At 29.6% G+C, this 9180-nt stretch overlaps 2 protein-coding genes across 4 annotated transcripts; one reads left to right on the top strand and one right to left on the bottom strand.

The window, feature by feature from the left end:
- Positions 1-2745, top strand: LOC124428599. Of its 3 annotated transcripts, none has more exons than XM_046972844.1 (7): positions 1-101; positions 608-907; positions 971-1075; positions 1239-1337; positions 1418-1468; positions 1651-1756; positions 1843-2745. In XM_046972844.1, the coding sequence occupies exons 1-7, from the start codon at positions 78-80 to the stop codon at positions 2553-2555; spliced, it is 1398 nt and encodes a 465-aa protein (XP_046828800.1). In that variant the 5' UTR covers positions 1-77; the 3' UTR covers positions 2556-2745. The 3 variants fall into 3 exon arrangements, with proteins under 3 accessions (XP_046828800.1, XP_046828799.1, XP_046828801.1); XM_046972843.1 differs by having other exon boundaries at positions 1837-2745; XM_046972845.1 differs by lacking the exon at positions 1239-1337 and having other exon boundaries at positions 1837-2745.
- Positions 2562-8956, bottom strand: LOC124428598 (endothelin-converting enzyme homolog). Its single transcript, XM_046972841.1, has 17 exons — positions 8933-8956; positions 8432-8507; positions 8115-8212; positions 7864-7926; positions 7654-7711; positions 7090-7280; positions 6633-6870; positions 6262-6508; positions 5693-5969; positions 5181-5336; positions 4835-5070; positions 4263-4372; positions 4107-4165; positions 3973-4021; positions 3682-3868; positions 3302-3478; positions 2562-3218 (listed from the first exon to the last, which is right to left on the bottom strand). The coding sequence occupies exons 1-17, from the start codon at positions 8946-8948 to the stop codon at positions 3045-3047; spliced, it is 2412 nt and encodes an 803-aa protein (XP_046828797.1). The 5' UTR covers positions 8949-8956; the 3' UTR covers positions 2562-3044.
- Between the last annotated feature and the right edge of the window lie 224 nt (positions 8957-9180).

Here is a 9180-nt window from a genome sequence, read left to right as displayed (position 1 = left end):
CAACATCTGCCAGGTATAAAAGGTCGAAATACGATCGAAAAGATGCTCAACTCCTCGTCACACTCCGTACAAGCAACATGAAGTTCCTCCTGCTAACAGTGGTAAGGGTGTTTTCTAATTCGTCCCTTCTCTTTTTTTCAAACTTTTTTAACAAACTTGCATCACTTCCAATGTGAAAATATGTTATGTATTACATACATAAACATTTTTACATATTAGTTAACGCATTATTATAAGCAAAATATTTTATAAAATCGGGCAACTCTTGAATCGCAAACATTTTTTTTAAATAACAGAAATAAATAAATATATATGTATATATATATACATATATATATATATATATATATATCCAAGGAAAGGGAAACAAAGTGACAAGGTTATTTGAGATACAACTTAGAGAGAAAAAAAATGTATTTCATAATCGTCGAAACCTGTTAAATTACGTAACAGCTGAAAAATAAAGATGATCCTAATTGATCGATTTCTCAATGAATGGAATCTTTGTAAATTTTATTTTCGAAATTCATCGTTTGACTCACAAATACGAATTACTCTTATGTATTTAGAAATAGATGAATTAATTTGATCTCTATTTGTTGAACAGCTGTGTTCGGTGGCGTCGTTAACAGCCGCCGTTGAAAAACCAAAGAGAGATATTTTACCTGGTGATTTACGTTACGGAACTGATTATCATCATAATCATCACCATCATCAAGAGAACGAGTTAGAAATATCTAAATCTCTCGGTGGCTATGTTGGTTCTTACAGTGTTCCGAACGATGAATCAAAACAGAGTTATGGTCCACCTGATCATCAACCCGGCAAACCATTGAGCATAGAACAGCATACGACAATTGTAAAAACTAATCCTCAAGTCCCAGTACCTACTTATGGAATTGTCGAGGTAAAAAAGCACTAATAATAATATTTGATTTCAATAGAATTCATTTGGAAATGATTTCATTAGGTTAATCAAGCACAAACACTCAACAAACAATACTTATCTCCTGTTATCGATGCGGCTAAAAAAGTTCACTTAAAAACTCTTACGACTTTAACAAAACCAGTCGAGGTAAGAACATATATTTCGATTTTTTATATTTTTTAATTTAATATATAGGCATATATACATATACAAGAAATGTATATAATTAGAGAGAGAATAGATTCTTTTTTCTTCTTCTTTATTTTTTCCTTTTATAAGAAAATTTTATTAAAAAATTTCATTTTTATAGACGACTTTATTGAAGAAAGAAACTATAAATTATTTGACACCTTCAGTTAAGGCTCCGGTTACTTCTTATGGAGAACCTGTAACTACCGTCGAAATTAAAGTAAATATTACATTTGAAATTTTTATCTTTCTTAAAAATTCCAATGAGGAGATCTCTGAGGATAATCAATTCTTTTTTAGACACCAGGAAACACTCAAGAGTCAACTTCATACGAGATTCCCGCGGTGAAGGTGAGTCGATGAGTTTTTGAACAATAAAAATATAATATATCCATATTTAATCTTTGATAATGTAATATTAATTTTTTTTATTACAATTATTATTTTTATAAATCATCCTTATATATAATATTAATTAATATTAAATATTAAATTTTTCGCTTGCCTAATCTTTAATATTAATTATTTCAAAGACTTTGGCTGTCGATACAAAAGTAGAACAGACAGTGCTCCCAGAAGTCCATGATCATTCAGAAGAAACAAAGACAGTACAAAAAACTCAACTGACTGTACCGCAAGGTAAATAAAAAAAAACACACAATATATATCGTTATAATTATCTAATGATCAAAAGAAAAAAAAATTATATATTATAATAGTTTCAGATGTAGCACATCACACTCCAGTGGTAGACTCAAGTTTACTCCTTCCAGTAAACAATCTCCCGATTCATCTCAACACCGACACTGATTTCTCCAACTTGACACCTCTGACGATTGACCAATCGAGCACGTTCGCAGATCATGTGCAAAGTCAGCCTAACTTCGACACAGCTTATCAATTTAATCTCCGAAACATTGATGCTGTTGGTAGTCAACAGAAATTATTGAACAGTCAATTACCATATGTTAGTTCACATACTTATGGAGTTCCTTACCAATTCCCACAATCCCAGTACACTTCACAAATACATCAATCTTTACCTTCTCAATTAAATAACTTGGTTCCTTATCCATTGGTAGGTAACAATAATTTATTTACAAGTAACATTGGAGTTAAAGAATCTGGATCAATCGGTACATTGTTCCAAGAAACTTTCCCTAATCTTCAACTCCCTCAATTTCCACAATTATCCCAATTACCACAATTTCCAAATCTTGGGTCACTTTTCCAATTACCAACTTCGTCTCCGGCTCCAACTCCAGAAAATCTCGAAACTGTCGAAATTCGAAAACCGATTGAAGGAAAGAAATTAGAGACAACTGATAGCAAACTAGTTGCTCTTGATACTTCGTTGACAAAAACAAGCACGGTTGTTACCAAAACGTCAAATGGATATACTCAACCTGTTGACGAAAATGGTGCATACATTTATTAAAAATTCTTCTTGTTTAATTTTTCTATTGAAAATTAACATAAGGACGATTTCAATGAAACACAAGAGTGCTCTAGATATGATCATAAGATGATCTCCTAGATTTATGTTTATAAGATATAATTTAGAAATACCAATAGAATATACCACGCATCTTAGATTTTATAAGTAAATAAATTCCTTTTATTACAAATGTTTTAAGATTACTTTTTTTTACATGGATTATTACGATCCAGTCAACCAACAATACGTCTCTTCATTTTTAACCTTTCGACATTTTTTTACAAGAGAGATTAATTATTTATTATTAATTAATGTCTCCTCATATATGTTTTAAAAAAATAGGAAGCAGATGACAACATTTAGTTGAAATTGGATTAATTGTGATCCTAAAGGACACTTTTAAAGAAATTAATCCAAATTCCTTGGAATATAATTACTAATCACATAAGTTTTGAAATGAAAGAAAAAGGAAGTTGGCGTAATCCTCCACTACCAGAGACGACATTTTTTAACTGGATTCATATTAGATCCTAAAGGACATTTCCAGGCTTCGCTAAATTCCTTGGAATTTTTAAGTACTGCTCTAAGCCTCACGTGACCTGGACAATGAGAATCTTCAAGCATCCATTTCAAGGACGACGCGGTGTATGCCTCGCACCACAGCTAAAAGCATGTGAAAGTAACTTGATATTTAACGATCTTCGATCGAACCAATGAAAATTTCTTTAACAGTTAAATCATCTTACGTGAGCGAAACTAAGAAAGAGTAATTGCTGATGTGTGAAATGTGTAAATCCGGGAAGCAAAGGCTCTTGACCATGTCTAGCCTTCCATCTTTCATAAGCAATGACAGCTTCTCTTAAACCACCATTATCGGCTATATTCTCCCCCAAGGTCAATTTGCCGTTCACGTAATCGTCTACCTACTCAGACAATATTGGATTCAATTATGGTCAAATGCTCGTTCGGCTTTTAAGATCAAGATCATAAAATTGTTCAAATCTATTATTTCTATATATCCTAATTAATAGTTTTAAAAAATCATCATTTAATTGTCGATATCCAGTAAATAATTATTTATTAGAATCGCTTTTCTTTTTTTTTTCTTTCTTCAATACAAGTATACCTCGTCTTCATAATAACTGTTATAGTGATCTATAAAACATTGAGTTCTTTCGGTATACTCGAAAATCGTTTCGTTTGTCCACCATTGTCTCAAATTGCCATTACTATCGTATTGTCTACCACTATTGTCGAAACCATGTGTTAATTCGTGCCCAAGAACCGTACCGATAGCGCCATAATTTAAAGCTCTGCAATCAATAAACTTTTTTAATATAATTGAAATTATTTTCGCATAAACATTGATTATTTAAAAAAAGTCAATCAGAATTCATCGAGTTTTTGTAACTCTTACTCTAGACCAAGTTCGTAGAATGGAAACTGGAGAATTCCTGCGGGAATAGCTGCATATGTATTAAAAAATAAAATAGATATATGAAAAATATTGCTGTTATAAAAAAGATATATATATATATTTTATCTACATACTAATTTGATTCACTTGAAAAGTGTGAAAGGCGTTGACATCTGTTGGATCTGTCACCCAACTTTAAATAATGTAAAAAATATTAATTAAATTATTTCTTTAACAATTTATTAAATAACAAGTAACAAGTAAATATACATATATAGAAGTTCACTTACTATGATTCGTTATATAAATTGGTATCGTGAAGACATTCCAATTTTGCGAATGAAATTGATCGAACGATTTGTAACATATTATCCAAATATTTCGTTTCCGACAGATCTATCTGAAAGAACATGAAATATTATTGGATATATTATAGTAAAAAGAACATAGAATAACATTAAACACTGACTATTTTAATCTCTTCAAGGATAGTAACACGTGTAATTTTTAGCTTAATGTTTATAGAAATTCACGTTTAATAATCCTTTATATATGTATATATATATATATATATATTTCTTTCTCTATGGGTCAGGGATAAAATATATCCCTGCAATATCCTCTACTTGTCATAAAAGGCGACTAATAGGGTTTAATTGGGTGACAACCTCGTAAAAACCCACTTATTATCGAAACTCGAAAAAGAAGAGCTAAACTGATTGCTGGTGCATAACTTCGTCAGGACCAGAATTTTACTTATTTATTTAATTACTATCAATTTAAAATTATATACGACAAAAATCGTATCTGAAGAGATTAAAAAAATGTTGTTTAAATATAAAAATTAGTAAATTGTATTAACATCTTCGTAATATTCATCAAGTTCACCCTCCTGGAAAAGCCATTCTGGATGGCCAATTTCCAAAGACATCTTATTATTCTTTTCTAACGTCACTTTTTTAGTTTCTTTATCCATCCAATCAGTTGTTCGAACTAACGAAGCAAAAGCTGCTCTAATATCTTCTAACATTTCGCGAACTTTCGGTGCTTTTTCTTCGTGAAAAGATTTATCAACGAATAACCATGATGCTGCCATACCTAATAGAATAATCATTTTGATAAAAAAGAAAAAGAAAAAAAAATACTTGTAAATTATTGTAGTATAATAATAACGATTTTCAATTATATAGGATGATATACGTACTAACCCATTAATTGGTTCACAGCTTCGGCACAGTATAAAGATTGGGATGTAACAGTTTCAACGTTCATTAATGAGTGGAGATAATTAGACCAAATTTGTCGTAATTTTTCGGAAGAATGTGGAACAACTATGTCCACGACGACCCACCATATATATGTTTCTTTAACAAAGATTAACATTGTTGCTTATTTTAAATGTTATTTATTTAATTTTGTGCTCGAACATTCAAGACATTGAGTTATCGTTTTAAATTAATTAGATATTTACACATATATATATATATATTAGGTGGACCGGAAAGTAATGTCGTTTCTGTGCATGTTGATATTTGATTGTGATTAAAAATAAAAACTTGTTAAAAATTTATTCGTTTGAATTTAATTTACAAAAGCGACATTACGTACCGGTCCCCCTATTATATATATGTATGTATGTATATATGTATATATGTATATATGTATATATATGTATATATAATATTAGATTTATTATATAAGAACGAATTCGAAAAAATACCTAAATCTTCTTCATTCCCCGAAGCAATGATCAAAGCCAAATCTTTTAAATATTTTAAATTTCCCACAAGAACTTTATCTCTCCCAGAAAGATCCAAGGTAACAACATCTTTAAAAAGTATCTCGATAAAAGGTCTCCAAATAATTTTAGGCGTTAGACTTGAGTTAACTTCGATCACATATTCATCCGTTAATTTCTGAAGATCATCAATAAACATATAATCTTCATCTTTGATATTTTCTTCTGTCAAACTCTCGTTAACTTCTAAATGCGACAGCTGTTCGAAAAAGATTAAAAGAAGAAAAGACGTATAAAGTCTCATCACGGATGATATCATAAAATATACTAATTTAACATGTCAGTTACGGTTAATGATTAGAAAAATATAACTTTAGATGACGTTTCAAATCTATTAATCACAATGTCGGATGTTAGAAATGACAAACCTTTTGCAATCATGTTCTTGTAATTCATTCGTAGATCGACATATACGTAATTGCAAATAACAATTGATCTATAATCTTCTTAAAAATAATGATACAACAAATAAAATATAAAAATAAACTTACCAAATATACAGTACTACTAAGTTCATAAATCTTCTTTAATAAATCTTTCACGTCATTTTCTTTAGGGAATGTACTTTCATTTTCGATAGTACAAGCATCCAATGTACCATTGCTGATAACTTCTTTGATAACATTAAACATATATAGTAACTCCACTTCTAAGTCTTCGTCTGTTTCGTCTAACATATTATCCAATTTTCTCATTCTTGATCTAATCGTTTGCAGACGGCGTTCTAATTCTTTGTCACTTAAAAATTAAATTCTTTTCGTTGATATAATCGAATAATTATTAAAAGTGTTATTTTTTATTTTAATTCTATTTTCAAATTATTTAAAATTTCTTTTAAAAAATAGTTAAATTTTTATGTTACCTGGGGAAAGGACTACCTATGATTGGTGTATCGAGCAAAATGACATTTTTGGTACCATTTCTAGGATCTGGTAAAACGTCGAAACCAATTAAAACGTCCCTTCCTAGAATTCTTTTGACTTTAGCCATTTGATCGATATAATTTCTCGTCTTCTTTGTTAATGCTGCAGGAATTGAGGGTAAATTGAGCAGTTCTAACAACTCGAATAATGACGAGAGTCCTAACTCGTTCATTGACTCTGAGAAAGAAATGGAAGAAATGAAGATGCACTAAACACAAAAAATATCACGTTCAAATACGTAATCTTTTGCTAAAAAAATATTAGACAATTGTTGAAAAATATTCCGAAAATGTTAGAAAAAATAGTATATCGATATATTTATTTATTCACTCTTATTTATTTAACTTCAACAATTATTCAAATATTTTTGTTTGAAGTCGCAACAAACGCACATACCAACGTCCAAACAACTGGTATACAAAATTTTTGCCTGTTGCACGGACCAAGGTGCATCTCCATCGCTAATATTTTTTCTTAACAAATCTCTAATTGTCCTAGCTACTCGTTCGGTTCGTTCATTGAACCATGAATTTGTTAGACTAGAATCTGGTATCGGATGTTCTCGAGGCCATCTGCCACAAGTATATCTAAAGATCGATTAAAAAAAAAGAAAAAAAATACATATATATACACACATACATATAATTACATTTTATATATAATTCGATTCATATCTCGTATATTACTATAAAATTTATTTATAAAAATGTTGACAAAAGTATTATCGCTATAATAAAAAACCATTTGTTTGTTTTTAATTATTTCTCACATAGTCATATATATCATATTGATTTTTCTATATCAATTCTTAATGTACTATAAAAATATAGGAATATACGGCAATTTTATTCTAAGACGTATAAGTAGAAAGGGTTGCAGTCATTAAGGTGCATTGTGCGTAAATTTCTTTGCAGCACACTCGTACATAGAATTTTACAATTTTATATAAACAATACTCACTTATAAAAATCGTCACAAGGATCTACGGACGTATCCATAGATTCCTTAAGACTAGCAGCTGATCGAAAGAAATGATCTTATAAGTAATATAACTTTTTCTTTTAATTGTCAACATTATTAAAAGTTCTATTCATTTGAAAAGATATGTCAATCTTATCGTTTGACATAAATTGTAATCGTAATTATATCATTCACATAAATCATATTTACCTATTCTCACGCAATCTTCCGAATCACATAGTTTCATATTAGTTTCACGTTTAACCATAGAGTCTGAAACAAACAACGATCGGATGAAAATTGTGGGTAGCTAAGTAATCTTGATTACTAGTTATCTATCATTTGACAACTAGTCTACAAATTATAGGATGAGATTAGAGATATCAATGAGAAATTCTTCTCACAAACATACATTTACATAACATTGCATTTATCTTTAACGATAATGAAAGACTACTTACAAAGTATAGAAAGTACTAATACTGCAACGAATAAGGAAGCCACCAAAACGAACAGGATTATAATCAAGAGAGTGGATATTTGGCTACGTTTCTTCAAGCTATAAAAATTATAAAAACTCTGATAAAATAAACAATCTAATAGTAATATAACAATCTAATAGTCGAATTTGTATATATATTATTTATAATATTCCTAATATTTTTTAAACGATATTTAAACAACTAAATAAAAAATGATCTTAAATAAATCAATGAATTTAAAAACAAAGAATAAAGTACAAAATTAAGATTTCAGATTAATTTAAATATTTTCTTACAAAGTTTTTTTAGATTTGATGGATACCAAGTTCCTTTGACTGTCAATCGAGTATATAGAAACACTTTCATCTTCTTCTACAAACAAATCAAAACAAATTTCATTAATAAACTATTGAATTTTATTATATAAAGAAAGTAAAAATTTGCCAGTCAACTTTCTTAATCATGTTAGACACGCAAACTCTGGCTCATGATTTTAAAGAATATAAAGTCCAAACCGGATGTTAGAAAGTAATAAAAATGTTAACGAGACCATTCAGAACGTCTACAAGAAGAACAGTAACAGTGAAAACTAACTCAGGAAAAATTATCTTTTATGAGTTTGACCGATAAAAATAGAGAGAGAGAGAGAGAGAGAGAGAGAGAGAGAGAGAAAGTATTACTCGATAGAAATACTTTTCCATAAATTTTCATATGATTTAATAATAGGTCATTGTAATAAGGAAGTATATAGCATCCCTGGAATAAAAGTATATATACACACACATATATATACTCACTGCGCTCGTTGTTCATGCTGAATGGCCCACTGACCGGATCGAACTGACGACACTGAACAACCTCGAGGGACACTCGGCTGTCCATACGTTCACATTTTCCTGGGCAACCAGTGGTTCTCGTCCAATGAACATCTTTCCTCCACTTTTTCTTTTTAGGTAACAATTAAATTTATTCAAAAAAAATATTTTAAATCACTTAACTTGTTTTATCATTTAATTTGTATATTATTTGTAAAATGATTTAATGT

Source organism: Vespa crabro, chromosome 13, assembly GCF_910589235.1.
Source record: "Vespa crabro chromosome 13, iyVesCrab1.2, whole genome shotgun sequence".
Taxonomy (NCBI): domain Eukaryota; kingdom Metazoa; phylum Arthropoda; class Insecta; order Hymenoptera; family Vespidae; genus Vespa; species Vespa crabro.
This window is presented reverse-complemented; position numbering and strand designations above follow the sequence as displayed.